The sequence below is a fragment of the Agelaius phoeniceus genome, chromosome 1, assembly GCF_051311805.1.
Source record: "Agelaius phoeniceus isolate bAgePho1 chromosome 1, bAgePho1.hap1, whole genome shotgun sequence".
Classification (NCBI taxonomy): Eukaryota; Metazoa; Chordata; class Aves; order Passeriformes; family Icteridae; genus Agelaius; species Agelaius phoeniceus.
In genome coordinates, this window is record NC_135265.1 from 28,608,420 (window position 1) to 28,633,073 (window position 24,654).

The 24,654-nt window shown below is 39.1% G+C and overlaps 1 protein-coding gene across 5 annotated transcripts in view; it reads left to right on the top strand.

The window, feature by feature from the left end:
- SCIN (scinderin) overlaps nt 1-23,076 on the top strand; it is a 70,053-nt gene extending 46,977 nt beyond the window's left edge. For all 5 annotated transcript variants that reach the window (XM_077175450.1, XM_077175464.1, XM_077175462.1 and 2 more), the window contains 12 exons: nt 7,829-7,921; nt 9,715-9,847; nt 11,506-11,594; nt 11,794-12,009; nt 13,030-13,151; nt 13,333-13,423; nt 15,884-16,054; nt 16,545-16,722; nt 17,198-17,319; nt 18,991-19,068; nt 20,338-20,398; nt 21,346-23,076. In XM_077175450.1, coding sequence (XP_077031565.1) covers nt 7,829-7,921; nt 9,715-9,847; nt 11,506-11,594; nt 11,794-12,009; nt 13,030-13,151; nt 13,333-13,423; nt 15,884-16,054; nt 16,545-16,722; nt 17,198-17,319; nt 18,991-19,068; nt 20,338-20,398; nt 21,346-21,479 — 1,488 coding nt within the window. In that variant the 3' untranslated portion in view covers nt 21,480-23,076. The remainder of the gene's footprint in view (nt 1-7,828; nt 7,922-9,714; nt 9,848-11,505; nt 11,595-11,793; nt 12,010-13,029; nt 13,152-13,332; nt 13,424-15,883; nt 16,055-16,544; nt 16,723-17,197; nt 17,320-18,990; nt 19,069-20,337; nt 20,399-21,345) is intronic.
- Nucleotides 23,077-24,654: the final 1,578 nt, after the last annotated feature.

The window sequence follows — 24,654 nt, forward strand, 5'->3', positions numbered from 1 at the left end:
AGCACTTATCTCCACATGGGATTGTTAGCTCTTATTTCAAGGTACTTCCTTGCAACAGGGGAATTTCATGGAGAGGACCTGAAAGGGTAGATTTTCTTTGCTGTATAAAAAGCTCTGAGATAGTTTCTTCCTGGCATCCTGCATCTCTCTAACAGAAATGCACCTTGGAGGGGTATTTTTTCTTGTTTTTTTCTGCAGGTTTGTCTCCTCCCAGCCCCTTGCAGAGCGACTGGGGTCTGTGTGCAAGGTTGCCTTTGAATTTTCCTTAGTGAAAGTTCTGTAGTGCAGGAAGGGCTTAGGGAGGAAAAACTTTGTAGATTTTGTTGGGTTTTTTTTAAAAGAACTCTGCATGTGCACTGTTGTTTGATTGCTGTTCCCTGTCCACGCCATGTAAAACTGGAATAAGAATCCTCTCTTTGGGCCAAAGTGAAGCACAGCTATATGGAAGAAAGCATCCCATGTGTTGGGGGATCAGTTCAGTATTTTCACCACAGTGATGTGAAGCTGAGGAAATCTGTAAATACAATTATTGCAGGTACTGCAGAACAGGCTATTAGGGCCAGGTCTTCTGCTTACACATCTGCTTATGACTTTGGTACTGTCTGGCTTTACCTTTAAAAATAAAAGGTAGGTAAATTAAGATTTAAATACTGCAGTAATGAGTGCTGCAGCTTCTAACTCTGAAGAACTGTAAATCATAGCTGAACATTTTGGCTCCTTTACACAGAATTTTAGGATGTGTAGGAACTTAAAGATGTAAATCAGTTAGTGGAGGGCACCTGAACCAGCAGGAGGAAATTATTTTCAAAGAGCTAAGCAGGATATATCTCCTAGACAACCAGGTGAAAAGAACATTCCTGCTCTCTCTGTGCTAATAAATATTTAATTTATTTCAAGCATCAGCAGGAGTCATTAGAGAATATCTGTCAAAATACTCTCTGAATTGCTTTCTTAAACATTAGAGTCCAGTCTTTGCTCTGTCTTGGACCAAAGAGTTTAGTGTCATGTCAGGGAGGTTCCCCTGCCAAATCTGGTCTGTTTGCTGCATGGGATTGGAAATGCTGAGCTTGTGAATGCAGCCAGCATTGCACTCCAAAAATATTCCAATGCCCCGAGTGGCTTTTCCCATGGTCTAAGTGCTGAAACACCTTGCTGCAGTTCCTCTGCTCACCCTGATGTGTTACAGCTGCCTGCTGCTGTGCATCCTTTGGGAACACTGATTTCCTAGCAGGGTCTCTGCCTGCCAATCATGGGCTGCTGCCTCCAGCTCAAGCTTCATGGAGTGTTTGCCACACTCCTCTTTTCACTCCCATATTGGTATGGTCCAGCTACAGCCTTGGGACCAGCTGCAAAACCGGAGGCACTTAAAAGAATGAAAAGCTGGGAGTGTTGTGGTTTTGTCAGATAAATATTCTTTATGGCTGAGGCTCCCTGTTGGCATTAGTTACTGATTTATTTCATTATTATACAACACATAAGCATGCACTGTCACGTAGCACATATTTTATCCACAAGGCCTTCAAACAGATCTGCAAAGCTGCAAAGGCTTCAGTATGTACCTCAATTTATGAGGTAAATAAAGCAGAAAAAATGGGCAACTCAAGTACACGTGCAAGTGTCTGCAGGCTTTGGGTCCCATATTTTTAATACTACTTCTGGTATCAGAGGATGATGTTAACAAAGCAGTGAGATTAAAAATTTAGGTAGAAAGAATTAGTATAAATGTAAAAAGATATGGAGGTGATTGACTAGATTATTTTTAATTGTGCTGCAGGTAGGCAAGTGCTGAACAGCTCAATTTCCTGTGTTCATTCAGCAGCAGTGATGATTAGAAAAAGACTGAAGCATTTCATACTTACTGCCTTTCACCCTCCTGGTTTCTTTTGGCATGGGATCATTGTTCATCTTGGAGGCATCCTAAAAGCCAGATATTCGAAGATAACGTAGGCTGGGGATTTCCTCATTTCATGCACACCCAGTCTTCAAGTAAATAACTGGCTTAGGTACTGCCAGCTGTGCAGTGCCAGCAGGACAGAAAGCCGCCTGTTTTACCTTGCAGCCAAACTATCAAAAAAAAAAATCAAATTTTTGCTCTCAAGACTGATCTAGACACCTTTTTGTGAACATGTTATCCATGGCCAGTTTCACAGAACAGCCAAATAATGTTAGAATGTTCTTATCATGTGAATAAAGACTTTATATTCAAATTATCCCGGACAGATATGCAAAGTTGAAAATATCTTATTAAAAGCTGCCAAAGCCTAATGCCCTATTTTTAGGCAGTTAAGCACAGAGCTTTGAAAAATTATGATTTGCATTTGAAATTCCTGAGACAACAAAAACTGGCTAAAAATGTAGGCCATAATTTATGCATCAAAAGTGCCATGAGCAGCTGATGTGTTTTGCTGTTTAATATCAATCTGAAGTCCCACAGAACAGATTTAGACCTTAATGCCAGAAAGTCCTTTTGATAAATTACATGGTAAATGCCCGGAAACTAACAGCATGCCAGAACTATTTGTTAACATAAACCATCCTTTTGCCCACTTCTCAGTGCATTATGGCTGTTTCCATCTTCTTTTCAATCTGTGTTCAGGAGGGTGGGAGGTTGCCTGCTCAAGGTGAGCATGTAATGAGATCTCTTGTTGCTGGAATTGCTAGTGAGAGGCCATTTCAGGCAGAAGCCCTGTGAGCAGTTCAGTGAAGGAGAAGTTTTTCCTATTGGGAGTGTAATTTTTTGTAAGACAATGAATATTTGTTCAAATTGATGGGAAGAGTTCCAGGTTACAATAACCAGTAAAATAAGCCTATTTGGTTATTCATTATCTGGCAAATGTCAAAAGTCATTTTTGTCTGGTTCGGAATATCCTCAGCAGTGGTTGTGCTCTGCCAGAGGGACCAGTAACCCCAAACAATTAGAATTTAAGCTGTGGCTGTTTACTTCAGCAGAGGAGGCCTAAAGCCACCTTTGCCTGATGATCCTCTGTGCTGCGACCCAGGGTCAGTCAGCCAGGTGGTTACTGGCCTGCATCGTGTTCATCCCTTCCTTTCTCTGATGGATTTTTTTCCTGCTCAAGTATATATTTGAGACAATACTTATTTCAGAGAGATGTTTCTTGTGATATTCTTCTCTTCTTTGAAGGTTAATAAAAATCTAAACCATTATTTACCAATGAGTTCATTCTGTGTCTGTTTTTCAGGCCTGTAGTCCTGCACAGTGGCTTTATTCTCTGTCACAACCTACACGTGTACCTTGAATTTGGGGAGCAGGATATACTTGCTTGTGTCAAAGCATACAGGAAAGTAAATTATGAGCTACTACCCTGACTCTTTTCCAAAAGTATTAAGTAATAAAATGTCATTTAGGCAGCTTTAAGCTGTGTCAATTTCTTGCTTTTCTTTCTATTGGTCTAAGCGTATAAAGGTGGGAGTTTGAGAGGTTTTGAGATCTGATCTTCAGGATCACAGCCACAACAAACAGTTCAGTTTCAGTCCCAGAAACCTAACCCAAAGTGTTTATATGAAGAAGAAAATCAAACACAATGCTAGTGTACACAAGTTAAACTGTATAAAACTGGTTTTCTTTCTTAATTGACCTTCACTTGACATGCTGTGCAGGTATTGTTTTCCTAGGTGGATTTTCAGCCTCACTGAGCTCCTTAAACTTCTTGCTCCCATTAAATCAATATCAACTATTTTATGATGCGGAGCTGGCTTCTCCAGTTATGAAGAAAATACTTGCCAAATTTCTTTTAATGACTTTAAATTATTTACCTTGTCACATTCCTTCAGATTAAAAACTTCTTGTCTGTATTTCTTCTGTTCTTTTTTTAAGGGTGGAGTTTCACTTCTAAGTAAAAGCATTGCCTCAGTATTTTGCACTTATCTGAGGGGGTACAGATACTTACAGAGAAGCGCTTATGCACATGCAAATATGAAACAGGTTTTGCAGGCAGGATAAGCTACATTGCATTTACCACAAGTGAACTTGGGCAATTGTAGAGGAACTGATGTTCTGTTGGTTTGCATAATGGGAGTCTTGTACTAACCTAGGAGTGTCAACACAGAAGTCTAACAGAGCTTAAAAACCCCAAAATTTTAAGATTAATGCAGACTGACTTCCTGTTATATGCCTTCAGACAAGATCTAAAGCTATGGAGTTAATGAATACTTCTGCTAAAACAATGCTAAGCCCAAAGAATGAAGGTGGGGCATGGATATGCTTTCAGGGCCCCTGATTACTCTTTATATTGCTGTTGCTGATACTATGATAAACATAATAATAATGATTATTTAAAAAGCGGTTTCAATGTCTTTGTGTCCAACTGTGCATTTATGAAATTTAAGGTGGGCAATTTGCCAGGATTGTTGGGCATCTGGGGAGCAGTATGGCTAGGTTGTCTTGTGTGTACCCAAAAGGGCATTGCTATTTCCAGGTGTGTAGGTTGGATTTTTGGGTCTGAGTTCTTGGCATGTTTGTGAGTCAGGGTCTCACACCTCAGAGCATGCAGGAGAGCCAGCCTGGGACTGTCAGCACACTGGGCCATATGGTGTCAAGACCCAGAGGAGCAGCCTGGCTCCTCTGGGTCTGCAGAAATTATTGTATGAGCACAGTTCTGTGTAAATTGCAGCCATAAGATTTGTATGAAACTAAGAGTGTATGTATATAAGTATCAGAGGACCCAGTGTCCTTCAAATGGCCTGTTGGGGTACCTTGCTGCAAAGCTTTGGGAGCCTATGACTGCAGTCTCAGTTGGAGTGATTTGTTTTCTTTTTGATCCGTCACATGAGAATTATCTGTAAAAAGGGAGGTGCCCCAGAGAGCTACAGCTCAGCCAGGAGGTCCTTATGTAATGATACAACCCAGTTTCAGCATAGCAGTTAGCTGTTGTTTCAGTACTTTTGTAATCTTACTGATAAAACTATTAATTTTCATAACATGCAGACATCATATACATGTGGAGGCATAGCATGGGAGTGTGCCTTAGGAGTAGTAAAGATAACTTCTCTGGAAGGCATTTCTTTGGAAAGAACATTATTTCAACATTTTTTCATGCTTTGTGTTTAAGTATGGAATTTTTCCTTCCACGATCTGTCTCATCCTCCAGCCTGTAAGACAAACTGGCCACAAATACATGTTGGAAGCTGCATAAACTGTTCCTAGCAATACAGATGTGTACTGACTATATATATATTTCATACATTATCACTTTATATAGTAAGTATATCTATATGTGTGTATGCTACCTGTCTTCACAGTTGGTGCCTTCACAGGCCCTAGGTCATTTAACCTTGTATCATCTTCAGGTTTCGATACCAACACATGCAGGTACCACTAGTGATTCAGCTCAAAGCATTTTCTGACAGCTGTATTGGCTGCACAGCCCTCCTCACAAGTCCTGGCTTTTTGTACCTGGTGGGAGGAGAAGCATGTCTTGTCCTTTTTAACAAGCGTCACCACAATGCCAAGATCTACAAGCAACTGTGACTTAAAATGCGGAACAGGACACTCTCAAGGCCCTTCTCCATTTGTTTTTGGGCTCTTCTGAGAAAAAGAATTACAGAAATTAATAATTTGTGTTTTCTGTTTGCCTGTGCTGAAGCACAGGGCTAGAGAAGCTCTCTTTGGCCAGAGAAGCTGCTGTGCAAGCTGCTGTGTAATGGGTTGTGGAGGGGTTTCCCTGGAACTAGAATGTCTCATATCTATGACTGCACCTGCACAAAGGGGGTTCTAACCCCTCTCCCTGTGGTAGTACCATGAATTGAGATTTCCTAAGACCAGCTTTGTGAGTCTGACAATAATTCTCTATCTACTTCAGAAAAACATTTCTGCATTTGGTTTTGAGACAGTAGCAGGTCAGGCCAGCAATCTAACCTGTGCTGGGCCCAAATTTAAAACCCAATTTTTAAATTATAGGGGCTGCTTACCTGAATTGCCACCAGAATGCAGCACCCAGACCTTGCTGTAATTAGAGAGGCTCCTTCTGTCAAGGTGCCTTCACAAACACCAACAGGCACTATTTGCATTGAAATATTCAGAATGACACTTGCACAGTTAAAAGAAAAAAAGGGATTTTGTATCAACATGCATGACTTACAAAGATGCTGCAAAATAATTGTGGGGCCACAGGTATTCTGTAGGCACAGCAAGGCAAAACACTGACTTTAACTGTGTCAGAAGCCAACATTTTTGTGGGGTTTTTTGGAGGTTTTTTGGGGTTTTGGGTTTTTTTTTTTCTTTTGCTGTAAATGCCTAATTAAACAGAGCACTAGTGAGTAGAAACTTCTGGGAGTTTTATTAACAAGAATCTTTTAGTTACTGAAAGTCAGATATTACAGAACCCACAAACTTGTTCAGTGTCTGTTCAGGTAAAGATGTATGCCTGTTATTTGGCAGTTTTGTGACCCTGGCGTTACAAAGACAGGTAGGGAGGGAAACATTTTTAGAAACCTGGTGCCACTAAACTGCATATGCCCTTCTGTTCTAGCTGTTCACCAGTACAGTGGCACTCTGTTGTGGACATGGAGGCCAGCTTGGCCTATAAAGCAGTAAATCTGCAGCCATGTAGTATAAATTCAGGAGATGCTGACTGAGAGGTACTGAAGAGCTATGGGCAACATCTTTCTTAAACAGGACATTGCTTTCTTGTCTTCAATGAGTTGCAGATAAAATTTACTAGCTTAAACTGCAACAATCACATATGAAAAGGCCATTTTCATTTTATTTTATTTTACTATTTTACTGACTGTACCAGGTAAGAAAACTCCACAGATGGCAGATTTATATTAAATATTTATTCTATATTGTTTTTCTTTCCAAATTGTTTGCAGCTGTATTCTTTGTTGGGCTTCCCTGTTATCAAATATTTACAGGCTTTTTCCCATGGCTCCACATTATATTGCACAGCATTTTATACAGATAATGCACAAGTTCACAGGAGGCTGGCACTGCCCTTGTACTTTATGTTAATATTTAGTCTCTCAGACGTATCAATTACTACCTTCACTCTGGGACATAATTTCATAGGAATCCATAATATTCTGTATGTAACCTTTGGATCTGTCCACATATATGAGTCATTAGGGAAAGATCATCAAGAAAGGATAACTAGGACTTGATAATGACTACCTTATCTAACATATTCTTGATGAACCTCTGTAAATTTCTTATAGTGATAGTTGTTATAATATTGCCCATGGTGTAAAACTACCACAGTAGCTAAAATTGATTTTCTACTGGTAGAGCAAGAAAATGTTTTTCTCACACCATAAATTATTTTCAAGATCCTAGCTAAATTTTCCCCTTAAAATGGGATTAAGAATCTGTAACTTCTAAGATTAATGAACTCATCATATGATATTTTATATTACTAATTTAATTACTTTATAATTTCAGCTGATATATTTCATTCCGTCAGTTTTAATTTTAGTATTGTTAAACATTCTAAGAGTAATGTCATTCCAAAAATTACAAGATGTGCTTGAGAACAGTTCAGAAGTTACTGGGAAGAAAAAAGGAAGACAGACAGGTGAACACACACATAGAACAGGATCTCATACACCTTTCTATGTGTATTTTGTAGTGCATAGACAGCCAGCAAATTGTCCTGAGGAACAGACATCATGTAGGCATAAAGTTACTGGAGATCTGACACAGTTTTTAAAAATTATCTGTATGTTTGTGTTACTTATGAGTTTGGTTTTAGATTGTCTTATATATAAAGATGATCCCAATTATTTGATTTCTGCAACAATACATCAGTGTACAGATATTTATGCTCCAGCACCTACTCTCTTTCTTCACTGAATTTCTTATTCTCTTATACAGGTTTTAGGGAACAAGCCAGAGCTCCCTGAGTGTGGTGATGATGAGGATGAGCTGGCTGATGTCACAAACAGGAGAAGTGCTAAACTATATATGGTAAGTTGTTTATTTATCTACTTTTAATTAGGTATGCTCAACAGTAGTCGTGCTTTTATTCATTCCTTCCTCATAAATGGAGTTCTGGCTTCATTTACAGAACTGCTCTTATTTTAGTTTATTTGCAGCCAATGAACAAGTTTCTCAAAGGATGTCAATCAAGGTAGTCCAGGTAATTTGAGGAGAAAAAATGGATTACATTTCTGTATACTCAGGAAACAAGTTAAGCATGGCTTATGAACCATGCACTGCAGGTCAAAGAAGAGTTAACTGCTCTTAAATCATCCTCTCTTCTTAATTTTAACAGGGAGACTTTTAGTAGTCATATATGACTTAGTTATTCTTAGCAGAGTTTAAAAGATGGACTATTCTTAGCAGAGTTTAAAAGTTTAATTATATTTTATATTATCTGTAACCTTATTCCTTTCCCCATCATCACTTAACAAGGAGGATTTGGCTAGCAAGTGGCACACTCTGACAGCAAGGAGTGCTACTGGATCCCCATGTGTGTGACCCTGTAGGTGCCATCTGCACTAACTTTGGGGCTGTTGTGAAGTGTGAGAGGTGACGAGTCACTCCCTCTGCAGCTTGTGCACCACACAGACCACAGGACAGAGCCACCTCTCTCCCTGCCTCTCGCATGATTTTTCCAGAGGTGTATGTGGGGTTTACAGGAAGCCTGTATGATGTGATCATTGTTACAAAGCCACTTGTAGTCATACTTGTCTATGTGTTGCGTTTAGTTCACATTAGTTATTCCTTTCATGCCAAAAATCTGGTGTATATTCCTCTTCATAGCAGGGATTTAAGGGAACAAAAAGGAGAGGAAAGAAGAAAGCCTGCACATTTATATATATATATATATATATATATATACGATCAGGAGCATTGAAATAAAACATAACTAGAGAAGGGAAAGTTAATTTTTGAATCCTAAAAGTCTCTGAAATTTCTGTGGTTATCTGATAAATTAGTGTAAGTACGCAGGTCCTGCTAACAGAGCTCTGTTAGCTAGATTTAAATGTGTTGCAGTATAACAGTGAGTATCAAAGGCAGGAGACAAGTCTGGTGAGCCCTCAAAGTAGGTATAATGATTGATTTTTACTTGTTGTGTGCAGTGGTAATTTCCTCTTTGTACTTCCATAATATAAAATGCAAGATAAAATGATGTGTTTAAAATTAATATTTAATTATGAAAGGAAATAAAGACTGATAGAAAAGTAATTACAATAGTAATAATCTATTTTCACTAGTAATAATTGGTCTTTTCAGCTACACAGGAGTGATTTTTAAAAGGTTTTAAAAGTCTACATGAACTTTCAGTGGTGGTAGAGGTTACAAAGCAGATTCTGGAACAGGTCATACATTAGAGTTTCCAGTTAAAGAACAGCAGGTTATAAATGTAGGCAATTCACCTGTTAGTGTCAGTGTAGGACTATTTTATTATGGTTCCAAATGCTATTGTTCAGCATGTGCATGTGCCTTTGGCTTCAGTGTGAATTGCTTGGCAGTAGGGACTATTCCAGTGGATGAGAAACAAACATTTATTTTAAGAAGCTGCAAGGCAAGGATCCCACAAACTCTCTAAAACTAAGAATACATCTCCCTCTATTGGATGTAAAATGAACTGAAACAAAAAATAATAATCATGAGCTTACTTTACTTCCCAGCAGTACACCAATTTCATATAGCCAGTTATATAGGAATGGCAGCTGATTTTTATACTAATTTCAGAAATTAATTTGTCTATAAAAGCCAGAGTTGATCTAAATTTGAAATTACTGTTTTCTCAGGTGTCAGATGCGAGTGGATCCATGAAGGTGTCCTTGGTAGCAGAGGAAAACCCCTTCTCTATGGCTATGCTTTTGTCTGAGGAGTGCTTCATTTTGGACAACGGTGCTGCTAGGAAGATCTTTGTGTGGAAAGGTGAGAGGTCACTTGTACTGCACATGCAGAAGCTATGCAGAGATCCCTAAGGAGTTGGCACAACACCCTTAGGACACTAACAAGAATTTAATACTGGCTAGGCACTGTACCCTGCACACAGCTCTTCCCTGCTACGGGCTGTGGACAAGGATTACTCACTTGTGTAAGGACCTCAAGACCGAGTCTTGTCTAAGGACCCTATTTTTGAAATATTTGTAAGAGTGGGTGATTAAATGCTTATCTAAATGGCAAGTACAAAGCAAACATAAATAATTCTATGAGTTCTGTATACTGTCATCAAATCCCTATCTTCTGGGACAAAATCTGGACACTGAACATTCCATTTGGGTAGGTAACGCCACAGAGGTGTGAAATTGAAAGGTGCGTGTCTAGAGCATAAACTAAAAGCATAAGCTTGCAAATAATTTATTATCTCTTTTATTTTGCAAATATTTCTCTGAGGTATCATCAGTTGGCAATTGCTTTGTCTGCGTGTTTCCCTGGGGAAGAATACTACTACTGTGGAATTAGGTCTTGACACCTGGATTGCTGTAGTGCTGCCCTTCAATCCAGTGCTCTTTTTTATTTTTTTTTTTTTTTCTTGGTCTGAGGCAGCTTATTAATTATTCTTTGGCATTTTTATTTTGTTTTACCATGTGCAACACTAAATAATTACTTGAGGCATTTGTCAAGTCTCTCAAGTCAGTCCAGGAGGCATTGTAAGCATTTTGTTTGTAAACATTTGGGGAGCACTGTGCTCAGATGGCTTATGTATGTCTGTCCCCCTGATTCCCAGTTGTCAGTCTATATGACAGCTCCTAGAAGAACCAAGCCAACAGAGTCAGGCATAAAATAAATAAAATATTATTTAGGTATCCTCACTTTGCTATTGCTGGTAAAAATAATGTGTGGAAAACCCCTATTAGGCTGTGAGTCTCACCCTTGCACGGGAGGCTGCAGCTATCATCTCTGCAGGAAACCTTCAGGCCGCTAAACTGAGAAGTGTGAATTACTTCGGTAATGGTCTCATTCGAAATGGGATACAAATGAATACCTTATCAGAGCACCTGATTAGACTGTGAGGTCTTTGGAATGCAGCCACTGCAGCCTGCTGGGACGCAGACCCTGTGGACAGTGTCAATGCCACAGAGACTTCATCTAACACTGAGCAAGGCTGAACAGTGCAAGGAGCAGTGGATATGGAAATGGATAAATTGCAAAGCTCGGCTATACAAAACAGGAGTTTCTTTTACTCTTTTGCACTGCCTGAAGAAGTGGAGGCAGTTCAGCTTTATTGACCATATTGCAGCCCAGCAAAGGAAGAGTCAGAAAATAAGACCCAGGGTACTTGGAGCCAGGCAGGTATTATTAACCAGTTTTTGTTCTTGCAGAAACATTAAGTAAAACAAAATGCCCCCTTTTTCTCTCTTTCTGTTTTTTCCCTTTAAATTAACTGTTTCCAAAGCTATCAAATTACTGTTTTGGCCATTCAACTTCACAAGAATCTTCTTGCTCATGCTATGTGCAGCATTTGTGTTTATTCAAGACTGAGGGAAGAGCAATGTCAAAGAGAACCTGGCTTGAGGATTACTTGTTTTTGAAGGTTCTGTGAGCTTATTGCCCTTTTCCATGTACTGTTATCCTTCTGTTTTAATCAGGCAAAAATGCTAACCCTCAAGAGAGAAGAGCTGCCATGAAGAATGCTGAACAATTCATACAGCAGATGAATTATCCTGCCAACACACAGGTGCGATCTATTTGTGGAGGTGATACCAAGAGAGCTTGAGCTCTGTTAAACACATCATTTTTAAGTCAGCAGAAAAAATATTTTTAGTGGCTTATAAAACATAAGGGCAATATTTCACATATGATCTAGAAAAGTTTCTGTTTGGGTAACTGTGTCAGTTCTGTTTTCCTTCTCTTTCATGTGTCTTCCTTCATTTCAGATTCAAGTCCTTCCCGAAGGAGGTGAAACACCAATGTTCAAACAGTTTTTCAAAGACTGGAAGGATAAAGATCAAAGCAATGGCTTTGGCAAAGTCTATGTCACAGAGAGAGTGGCTAAAATTGAGCAGATTGAATTTGATGCTACCAAGTTACATGAGTCTCCACAAATGGCTGCCCAGCATAACATGATAGATGATGGTTCAGGGAAAGTGGAGGTAATTTTCATGTTTTAATAAATTTTATCTTATCTATTCTGCTACTTGTAATGGGAAAATCTGCTACTTTGTGTTTTAATTTTTGTACTGTTGTTTAGATTAGCACTCTATTAGTGGAATGTTCTTTTGATGCTTATGAAAGTCATCAATAGAAATCAAACACCAGAAATATTGCCCCTTACACAATACCTTGTAAATATTTACTTTAAATAGATTCTTAGTCTAAAGGAGAAACTTCAGGCTTATTTCAGCTTGAAATCTGGAATGGGAAGACTTGAGCTTGGAATCAGAAATCCATTCCATGTCTTTATGTAGGTATCCAATCTGGTTTCTAGAGGAGCCTTATTTGTCCCTAGAGTGTCTCTAAGGTAGAGAGAGAAAAAGATGACTGTACAGTCTTTCTAGACCTTTTCGTATCCCACTTCAGGACTATCTTTGGACTACACAGGGCTGCCATGGCATTGTATCAACATGGCCTGTTGTTGCATGCAAATTACATGTTGGGCTTCTGGAAGAAAAAGAAGGGATGAATACCTACACTCTCATCAGTGTATATTCTAGATTTCTAGAAAACACTCACACTTGGGATGGTCCATAGGCTTGAGCAGCCAATTGTTTGCTGAACTGGGCTGTAGTGAATGAAATAGGAAGAAATCTGCCTAACACCACGTTACCTGACTGCAGTGTGCCTCTCCAAAATGATATGTTAGTTTTATGATGGATCATAATGTTGTGCCATGTCATATTGTCACTGTAAGGTATTAAGAAAGTTCATCATGGCATTGTGAAGTGATCATGTGTGAAAAAAGCATCAAGACAAAGAGAAGTGTGTTGCAGCCCCTTGTGGATGGTCCTTATTAATTCAGGATGTATTTACCTACTTCATGAATAATCCTCCCTGTATCTATTCAATAACACTTGGGAACAGAAAGGACACTGAAAGGATAAGATAGTAAAACACTTTGTGAAGAGTCTCAGGATGCAGTTCAGCAATCTGCAGTGATTTCCCTGTTTCCTCAGATCTGGCGTGTGGAAAGCAGTGGCCGAGTTCCTGTGGGACCTGAGACATATGGACAGTTCTATGGGGGTGACTGTTACATTATCCTCTACACTTACCCCAGAGGGAAGATCATCTACACGTGGTATGTTTGGCTGCCTTTGCACAGACCTGCAGTGTGTGGATATTATTTTATGTTGACTTTGTCCTTTTGAGTAGAATACACGTAAATGTAAGATTGTTCACTGTGAGTTTGTCATACAGCACAAGCTCTGGGTTACTTTGAAGCTAAATTTAACCATTGTCTTTCTCCTTGTCTTCCTCAGGCAAGGAGCCCATGCTACAAAAGATGAACTGACTGCTTCTGCATTTTTGACTGTTCAGCTGGATCGGTCATTAAATGATCAGGCTGTGCAGGTTAGTCTCTTGTGGATAAAATCCAGCAGAGCATGTGATACATGCAAATTTTGATGAGAATTGAAAGGAGGAGCTAGCATTTAAAGACTAGAAATGCCAATTGTTCAGGTCTGTATCAAGCCAAGCACCAGGGGATCCTGTTAAATTTGCCAGAGATTGCCCATTTGAATCGTCCTTTCTATGCAGTTGTCCAAAAGAACACAGATATGCCAGAACCTAAAACTGCCTTTACTTTCCTTTGATTTGCACTGTTTTAAAATTAGGTTTCAGTCCTGCCAAGACTCACAGACCCTGTGCATATCCCAGTGTAGACTGAATGATAAGACTGTCCAGGGCAACTCACTCCATGCAGAGTGTCACAAGTCAATAGCCATGGGGGAGCTCTCCTGTCTCCTTCTGATTGTGGAGGAAGTTGTGATATTTAGCTCAGACAAGACACCTGACTTTTAGAAGGCCAAAACTGGGAGAACTGAAAGCCACATGAAAGACAGAAGAGGAAAGCCTACTGGAATTGTGCAACAGGATCTGGCTGTTCCTTGCCTCATTGAGAAACATAACTTGGGTTTTCCTGTCCCATAGTGCTTGCAGCTCCATGAAAGCAGGATACACATCCTCATGTGCAGAAATGGGGTGTGCAAAGCAAGGCACAGGACACTGGCAACTAAAGGGTTTGAGTAGATGAGCTAGTCTTTAGCTTGACTGGGTGTGTTCTCCTTGTATCACTACTGAGAAGGGACAGGTAGGTGAAGAGCTGAGAGGTCTCTTTTCACAGAAAAGCTTGTAAGATGATAAGGGACAAGCAGAGATTTTCTAGGCAGCAGAAGATAATTCTGTGATTCCCATTTCTTAATTACAAAAGCAAAAGGCTTCCCCCACCCACCAAGGTAGAGTTAATTCAGTTGGTAGCCCAAACTTTTAGCCACTAGTCAGTTATGATTCTGATTGGAATTATACTAAGGAAGGATTAGAACATGTTTAGATAATTACAGCTTGAAATATTCCTAACAAGTGCTCTGTATTTGGACTGTGTCCAGCACAATGTGGTCCTGCCTCATACCTAAGGCTAATGTTAATCTTAAAGTAATAACGATATTACTACCATTGTTAACAATATTACTGTTTAAGGTGCTTAGAAAGTGTTTTTATTAAAGCTGAAGGAGTTCCATTTCACTGCAGTAGACATGATACTTAAAAGTACTTTCAGCCTGCAATGAGTTTAGGAATGTATATGTGTACATATCCATATGTGTATATATATGCACATACGTATGTATATGTGTGCATTTTTATGCAAACAGACACAATATATTACCTGTGCCTGACATGTCTATCAGCATTATCTGGAAGCTTTAAGTGTGCTATTTTGTGTTGTCACTAGATGGCACATCAGTACAAGGGACTGTTAAAACGTTGGGCTTGCAAGAATATGTTTTACTGTGCTGTTTGGGTCATTTGGGGTTTTTTAAGTTTGTTTGGATTGTTTTTTGGTTTTTTTGTGGTTTGAGGTTTTTGTTTGGTTTGAGGTTTTTTTGTGGTTTGAGGTTTTTGTTTTCCCTTTTGTAGAATCCTGCTGCAGTTTGTCCCTTACAAGTGTATGTATCCTAGGTTATCCTTACCAGACAACTGCAGCAGTCTATCTACCTGTGAAATAAGTAAAAACACTTGCTTGTGCCCAGCTGCAGCTGTTCCTCTGGGCACCCCGGCTCTCAGCTGCCCCTGGCCTCACTGAGGGCTCTCCATTTCTCCTCCTCTGCTGGCTACACAGCGTGTCTCATTCCCTTTTTTCCCTTTCTTTCTGGGAATGAAGGCAGGGATTTGTAGCCCTCTACCTTGGCCAGTGGTACTGTTATAAAGGAAAATTAAATGGTTGCATACAAATAACTTTAATCATACATTAACTTAAAAATAATCATTCTTCATAGCTCAATGTGTTTGTTTTAGATGGCAGTAGCATCTTTTACATCTGTAATGGAAGTTCATTTTCATCATCCATGTTACGCTCTGGATGAGAAATTCATGATACTTTTTTCATCCCATTGGCAGATAAAATACATATAGAAATGAATAAAATTAATAACCATTCTCTTCTGCTTAAATACAGGGTACCTAAACTTTCAAGACAGTTTTTCAGGAGAATTAAGTCATTCTATAAAACACTATGAAATGACAGTTCTTTTGAAAATGAGTGATTTTTATAGCAGCCATTTTAATCAGCTAAATATTGTGTTGGAAGTTTGAATCTTATCTTTGTGTCATCGTGATTGACAAAAAAAATCTCACAAATGCTTTAACTCTGTATGTCTGGAACTGTATTTTTAGATCTTTTCAGCTTGCCATTTCTCGTTTTTGTTAACATACTTAGCATTGTTGGCTAAGATCCCCATAGCTGTTCGGCAAAGACCAAAAATAACCACGTGTGTCCTTTTGTTTCTTTTATTTCATTTCTTTACATATCTACAGATCCGAGTCAGTCAAGGCAAAGAGCCTGCACATTTACTGAGTTTGTTCAAAAACAAACCACTCATAGTCTACAAGGATGGGACATCCAGGAGGGAAGGTCAGAAACCTGCTCCACCAACACGACTCTTCCAAATCCGCAGGAACCTGGCATCCATTACTAGGATTGCAGAGGTAAGGTCACTTGCTAAGTAAAGCAACCATTCCCAGTAGGAAATGAGAGCTGCCATGAGGTTCTCTGACTAATCTTGTTGGGTAGTCGTATCTGGTAGGAACACAGAACTCCAAATCCCACTCCAGCCCACTGCTCTATTTGATGAACCCATCCAGTAAACCAAAGAGAATATGCTGTAGCTGGCTGGAATCAGTCTGCATCACTCAGAGGAGCTGTAAGAATACACACAGTGAACAGTCAGCTGACAAAGAACAGACAAGAAGTCAGCAATTCCTTTGAGATGGTCTTTGCTACTGCAAACAGTCCTAAGTTCTGCCCTGCAAGTCAGCTCCCTGTCTTAAATCTAATTTGTATCAGTAAAAAACTAGGGAAGAACTGAAGACCAAAAGCATAGCAGATTAACATGTCTACACATTTTATATAAATATGCAAAATAGTAATTACATTATCTGAAGATTTGAAGAATAAAACAATTTCTTTTTTATCTAGGTTGATGTTGACGCAGTGTCACTAAACTCTAATGATGTCTTTGTTCTGAAACTGCCAAACAACTCTGGCTACACGTGGGTAGGAAAAGGAGCAAGTAAAGAAGAAGAACAAGGAGCTCAGTACATTGCCAATGTTCTCAAATGCCAGACTGCAAAGATTAATGAAGGCCAGGAACCAGGTTCGTATGAGGCCACATGGCTGCTAATAGACAGCTGAGAATACACAGCACTGCATGGAGACAGTAGGTTTAGATTAGATATTAGAGAAAAAAATCTTTACTGTGAGGGTTGGGAGGCACTGGAACAAGTTGCCCAGAGAAGTGCTGGACACCTCAACCCTGGAAGTGTTTAAGGAGGGTTTGGATGGAGCTCTGTGCAGCCTGATGTACTGAAAGGTGTCTCTGCTCATGGCAGGGGCATTGCAACTAGATGATTTTTAAGGTGCTTTCCAACTCAGGCCATTCTATAACTCTGTGATTCTTCCTAGGTATGCAACTGATACTAGTATTTTGACAAACTGCAGGAAATACTGTAAGAAAAGTCATTCATCTTTGAGACAGAAAAGAGATTTTTTAGGGATTTCTGAAATACTAACAAGCTAAAATAGCAAATGTTAAATCAGCTGGTGGATAAATTATATATTATGTATTTTAGAGGAATTCTGGAAAGCACTTGGAGGTAAAAAAACTTACCAGACTTCATCACAACTCTTGACAAAGGCTGAAGATCATCCCCCTCGCTTGTATGGTTGTTCTAATAAGACAGGCAGATTTATTGTGAGTATATTGTGGATACTTTCTGTTTAATTATTTTGTTTCTGGTATATTTTGCCTTGGAAATCAGTGGTCATTCATTAAATAAATTTGGGGATCTGGCTTAGTTAGCCAGGCTTAGCAAGAACTAGAGAATGGACATTTGATGCTTTAAGCTATCCAAATGCAATGGATGAACAGAATAATTATTACTGCAGAAGTTTGCATCCAGAGCCTGCTCCAGCCTGGAAATAGAGGCTTGCAGATGCAAAATTTGCCCAGTCAAAAGCAATTTAATTCTTGCAGAGCATCACCAGATTGCTATCAATTTGCTGAGAAAGAGCAGGTCAGTGCCTTGCCCCTTATGTGTTTGACAGTGGTGGCAAGGAAAAGAAATGCTGCTTGCCAAAAATCCCTAGCTATCTGATATTTTCCATAGAGATTTAAGATGTGTAATTATGCCTTTAAGGTATTGGCCTGTGCTCAAGGAGGTAGGAAGACCTACTTCCTTGGCAGAAGTGCCCAGAGCTATGCACTGGGTATTAAGTCTGTGATTCAGGCTTAATTACTTACCCTGTTCTGGAGGGCAGTGCTGTGTCACCAGTTGGCAAGGACACACTCATTTTTAGGTAGGGGACATAGCTGGCAGTCTCCTTAAGGCAGAGCCCAGTCATTTGGAGAGGGATAAAACAAATAGGATCCTTTAATAAGGACTTCAAAATCTTATGAGAATAGGCAAGTGTATTCTTCTAACAAGCTTCTAAAATACTTCTGGGAAATACAGTAATAGGAACCAAACTCTCTGCAGTAGTCTGCTGGGAGCTATGGATTTACTTTTTATTTTAAATTCCCTCCAAATTCTGTGAAATCCCCTCTTTCCTGTAGCCTTTCTCTAGTAACTGAATCACCACCATTAGAGGTCCCAGAAGAGGCAGGTGGGACCACTCTGACCTTCTGGCCACCGTAACACAGGGTGGGGAAAAGGAATGTCTTTTTTACCATCTGGTTATCATCCCTTTAGCACTCCCACATGACCACACATAGCCAAACTCTTGACAATCCTTTAAAAGTAGGAACCATTAGCTCCATTATTATCTCTCCTTCTCGCACAGAATAATATTAAACTGCCTTCTGCCTTCCTGCATGTCCTTGGAAGAAGCAAGCAGTCTGTCTTTGGGGCCTAATCCTCAATGGCTTAGTCAACTGTAATGTCCCATTGTCAAGTGACTGGGAAGCTTGGTTGGGTGTGTATTTAATCTCTGAGCTCACCCACTGCAAACCAAAGCAGTTTCTTTTCCTAATTAATGAATATAAGCTGCATGAATGTATCAGCTTGGTTGGCTCAAGGTTCAAATTTCCCTATCTCCTTCTTCTGGCAGACCTCAGTCCCAGCTTAACAACAGTCAATAGTTATAAAGTAGATCTTTGCCTCTCCTGAGGATATCTTACCAATTCTGAAAATCCGAGAGCTGATTTTATGGGACATGCCATTATGTGATTTGTTTTGTTTCAGAGAAACACCCTTAATGCAGTCATCAAATCAGTTTAGGGTTTGATCCTTTAGGAGACGAAAGAACTGTTCATCAGCCTCTGCTCTTAACATTATAAAAATAGGTTAGGTCTTTGTAAAATTGTATGCCTTGATGAATCATTAAAAGCAAAAAAAACACCCTCAAAACATATCATTCTTTCTAGATTGAAGAGGTCCCAGGAGAATTCACTCAGGATGATTTGGCTGAAGATGATGTCATGTTGCTGGATGTTTGGGATCAGGTGAGTTGTGTATCACTGCCTTTTGTGATAACAAGGATAATTTATTCTTAATCACTTAGTTTGTAAGATGGGAGGAGCAATCATCTTGACAGAATGGAAGCTGTTTTGTTTTCTTTAAATTATACCAAAAGGAGCTATATTTTTTGAGCTGTACGATGTGCTGGTGTTCACACATGCCATTGAATTTCCAAGCATGTGAGACCATGGCAGGCACTTCTTATTTAAACCAATGGAGGCTGCAAGAGTATAAGCCCCAGCAGAGTTTTGGAAAGGTTCTCAATAGTGTTCTTGACATCATCACAAAAATTTATTAATTTAAAATAAAATTTATTTCATTAAATGTATCTAGAATCCACTAAATCCTTGTAGCAGGGGCCACCTACAAAAAGTCCTAGTAGAGAAAGGGACCAGCACTAGATAGACCCTTACAAAAATTTCTTCATACTAGAAAATGAATGGAGGGTGACAGAAATAATCTCATTGTGCAGTTCACTGAAAACTGAAAATGTGGAGACCTTTGTGAATGACAGGAAAACTCACTGCAGATTTAGAGAACACATCTGTTTCTCACAGTATATTCTCTCTACCCTTCCTCTCCTCTTGGAGGGAAAGAGGAAAAGGCCCACACCCTATTTGTCTTCTTCAGCCTAACCCTTAAGGAACAAAAGGCTGAGGTTTTTGGAAATAAGAAGGAATGTCCATGGTTCATGTGAAAAGGAGTGATGGGGGGTGGTGGGGAAGAGCTGGATGGAAAGTAGTTGGGACATAGCTACTGAGATAAGAAGTCTTGGGACATATAGCTCGTTTCCAAGCAAATCCTGGAGAGAAGTAAAAAAGTGTATGGGGGATTGCAGATCAAGGCTCTGGTTGCTGGGTTTTCCAGTTGGCTATCTAGCAGTCACCCAGGGTAGCACATGTCACAGGGCACAAGTGTTTATGTGCACACAGAGCTCAAGCCAGAGAGACAGTATTACTACCTGCACCCAAAGAGAAATTTCCTTTTAAAGGTAATTAGAGATCCTATCATCAGACTGAATAAAGGTCTGGCCTTCCAGTGTCATAGAGAGCAGGGAGATTTCAGAGGGCAAAACTATACTTTCTCACAAGGGAGAAAAAAACATCAGTTGTGGTTTGTGAGAGTTCTGTATCTCTACAGTCTTTTCATAGCATATATTCTTTCTCCTAGAGGAATCAACTATTTTGTACTTTACCAGCTGTACACAACATCCTTATAATGCCTAGGGAGTTATCTCTTTCCTCTGTTTTCAGGTTTTCATCTGGATTGGGAAGGATGCTAATGAAACTGAGCGACAGGAATCTGTGAAATCAGGTAAATCAAATGAATTTGGCAGATTTCTGAGTGAAGTAGCATCAGTATTACTTAATGAAGAGGAAAAGATGATGTAGAAGAAATCTAGTTATGTTTACAGAGTCTCAAAGTGTTGCTGAGCTTATTAGGATTTAATACAGGAGATGACTATTTTCACCTTTAAATGCACATTTAAAACTCTGTAAGTTTATGAAGGATAAAATTAATCAAAATAGCATTATTGGGCTGCAGAGCTTTTTAAATAATATGTAGGAGAGCTCTATGAAAAGTAACTGCACTGAAGAAGGAATTTAAAAGCAGGTCCCTACTGACCTTCACCCTCAACAATGTATCTAGAGAAAGGATTGCCAGCAAGTCCTTACAGTGCCACCCTTCACTCAGTTAAATTTGCAGGAGGAAATTCAAATTACAGAACAAACAGAACAAATCAAGACAATTTACGTGGCAGTACCTCCTTGAAAAATCACATGTCATCCCTGGTGTGACTTAATATAGCTGAGCTTCTGACAAAGTTCATGCTGAAAACCCTTGCATGTGTTTCCCTGGAGCAGCTGGGGTTACCTGGCTGTGTTTCCATATGTATTGATGTCATGTTGAGATGTCATCTAGAGAAACTACATTCACTGGCTTTTACATGGACAAATTGGGAACAAAGCTTGTGCATACTCACAGCACCAGCAAACACTTTCTCCTGTTTGAGCCAAAACCCAGCTGTATGGCAACAAACTGCTCAGAAAAGCAATCCCTCTGTTTTACCTTCATGGAAAATTCCTTCACTGCTGGTTGGGAAAAATCAGCCTTTACCTGATCTTCTCATTGCCTTTGAAATAATCAATTGAATAGTGTATTATAGCAACCCTGTGTTCTTTCACTGTGGCTTTTAATGCATTTTTTATACCAAAGGAATTAACTAATCATTCCATGTTTTATTTCCTCTCTGTTTTTAGCCAAACGCTATATTGAAACAGATCCTTCTGGCAGAGATAAGGGAACCCCCATTGTCATTGTGAAGCAAGGGCATGAACCCCCCACATTCACAGGCTGGTTCCTGGCTTGGGACTCAAACAGATGGAAGAACTGATCTCTCCAAAGAGACTCCAGCTTCAAGCCAAAGAATGACCAGAGCCCAGCTACTTTCTAGTATTTTAAGCATAAGCTTATGCAACAACACGATGCATCTGTTGTTACACTTTCCTGAGCTTTGATGTATTTCTGTGAATAACCTAGAAATCCTTAGCACTGGGAAGGATAAATTATAATTGTAAACTGGCCAAATGGGGTGAGTGGGGCTCTTCTAGTAGTAAATACAGAAAGTGCTACCAATCTTTAATCTTAAAAGAAAGAAATACATTTTCTTTAATCTCCTGATTTTCTTTAAAGAGAAGCTGTGGATCAGTTTATTTTAATGTGCTAAAATGGACTAAATTCTGTCTTCACTTAAAAATCCAAACTAATGCCACAGAAATTCCTTTAGATTAAGGTCAAAATAATAGTGTGCAGAATTTGGCCCGAGAGAGGAATAAAACTATCCATTTCAAGGAAAGGACTGCACCTGATTTAATTATTAGGCCCACATATTGCTACACTCATTGAAAATTTCAGATAATGTCTGATCCACAGTGGGAGTTGTAGCTCACAGGGGGAAAATATGGATGGATATTTGGAGAAAGCTGTGCTTAACAGGTTTATTTACCCTGTTAATCCATATATGTGTGGAGCCTTAGACTGAGTACTGTCAGAATATGAAACTGAGAAAGGTTTTTTTGAGGGACTGTCTAGAGCATTGTAATGAATTCCTTTAGATTTATCTCGGAACCAGCTCCACCTCTACCAGGTCTTTTTAACTAAAGCTCTTAAACACGGTGTAGTGCACTAGTGCTTTGAAGTGGAAGCAGAAGTAACAGCTTTGAAAACATATCCTCTGCCTTAACCAGATAGCTCTTAAGCCATCCTTCACCTCAGTTGCCTTACTCAGCAATGCTCAGTTCTTCTTCAGCATGCAGACTGTTCACCTTGTCAGGTGCAGGATGTCTTTCTAATTTTATCTGCAGGTGTTAGACAAATATCAAGCATGTCAAAAGCAAGGAAACCCCTGGTTTCAGTAGCATTTCTGGGAATTTGGAATGTGAGTATGCACCATGGAATATGGCCTTGTCTTTTCTCTCAGGCACACTTACTTGAGCTTTTTTTTATTCTGGTGAATTTAAAAGTATGTTTTCAAAGTGGCTTTTATTTGTAACTTAGCCAGAAGAAAATCAATTTAAGGGCAGTGGGAAAACTTCTTCAGATCTTTAGTCTGCTTTGATCACTTACCCAGTAATGCTTGTTTTAAACAACAATTTGTACAGCTGTAAATCATATTGATGCTTTTTAATGACAGCATTTCAGCAGTTTTATTATTCTTATTTTTATTTTATTATATAAGTTAGGTTGGAAAGTGAAATTTTAGACATTTTTGTATTTTCTAACATGCTTGGGGTTTTAAATCAGGGTAATGCAAAAGAGTGAATTTAGTCTGAGCTCATAATATCAATGACAAAAGAATCGTGAAGCTAAGAGATTAATTATAGGAGTTAGCTTTAAACATTTGTTTAAATGTCTGCTAATATAGCTGGGCTGTATCTGAATGTCATTTCATTTAAAATAAAGTTACAAAAACCAGTATTCTATATGCCAAACTGATCTTCCTCTCTCTGACATATTGTAGGGCAGTGCTTCCACTGAGTCTAGAAAGATTTCCTGAAAACCTTTTAAATGGACAGTGCAGTAAGAAGTTACTTGTTTTGACTTTGGTGCCATTTTACCCAATGGAAGCTTAACTCTTCTCACCAACTTGACAATTACAAACCTAAGTGAAAATCAAAGAACTGGGTGCTTATTAGGTTATTTTCATCTTTAAGAAAAAACACCATTGTTGTTAATCAAGCTCTCTGGTTTTATAACTTTTTGCTTGCAAAAATAATTGAGTACAGAAATAACTACGTAATAAAATAGGAGGAAATAGGTTTATGTTTGTTTTTAAAGGATGCATCTTGCTTCTTATTTGTGAGAGTAGATAAGATGTCCTCCTGCTGGAAGGAGCACAAAGACCTTTTCAATGCCTCAGCCACTGAGCAGCCTTAAATTATCTGATTGTTGTCTTCAACACATACATATGATTCTTCTCATTTTTAAAAAATAACAGTTATAGTAGCTTCTGAACCAAGGATTAGACAAGATTTGTCCTTCTTGCACATAAACATCTTCCGGGACACTGAGGGCTCTGAACTGGCAGAGTCTGCCAGCATATTCTCCAGCACTGTGAAAGCCTCTTTTCAGTTCCCTCACACAAGACAGAGGAGCTTTTGTGGTCTCCTGGCTTGGGCTTTTGAGTTTGTAATACATTGTTCTGGCATGCTGATTGCTGATGTTGAGAGGAGCATTGAGAGCTCATAAGGGAACAGTGTTCTCCATTGGGCTTTAAGCACAACAGCTGCTTGCAACATTGTTCTTGGGCTTGCTTGCCAGTGAGGAAGTTTATTTTTCATAATATATGTGCAGTACACACAAAGATGTATTTCTTCCCCTCGAGAGAAGAAGAGAATGAGGGAGGACAGACAGGATGGACTATGAGTGCTTGGAAATGTTAAAGATTAAGCTGTTTTCAAGAAAATATTTAAGCACCTAACTTAAGGAATACACATATCAAACCTATCTGCCTTGTTTTCATAATAGAAAAAATTTTGCAGATCTGAATACAGTCAAGTTCAGTCAAGAATAAGCTGTGTCTTGCAGTATTATCACCCAGTAATAGTATGTTCACTCTACTTGCAATGGCCAAATTAGACTCTGATTTAGGAGTTTCATTATGCTACTACCAAACAGAAAGCATTCATGTTCTATTGGTTGTAAACACAGCATCATTTTTCATCTTTATTTCATTGCAGCAGAAAGGTGTTAGGAATCCTTAGAACCATCAGGACATTATAGTCCTATGTAGTATTCATATTACATAAAATACCATGATCTTAGAGTATAACTACAGATTATGCACAGCACAGGAGTCAGCTTCTGGAATCATTGTTCTAAATACCCATTTTGACCATAGCACATAGTGCTATATAGAATTAGATCTGCTGTAAATGACTATGTTAAATGCAGCTAAATTCAATTGAATGGTTTGGTTTCTTGCCAGTGCAGACTCACACAGGCTTCAACTGCAGCAAGAAGATGCTGGTGATGGGAGGTGGTAGACAGTAGGATTATGGTTCTCTCTC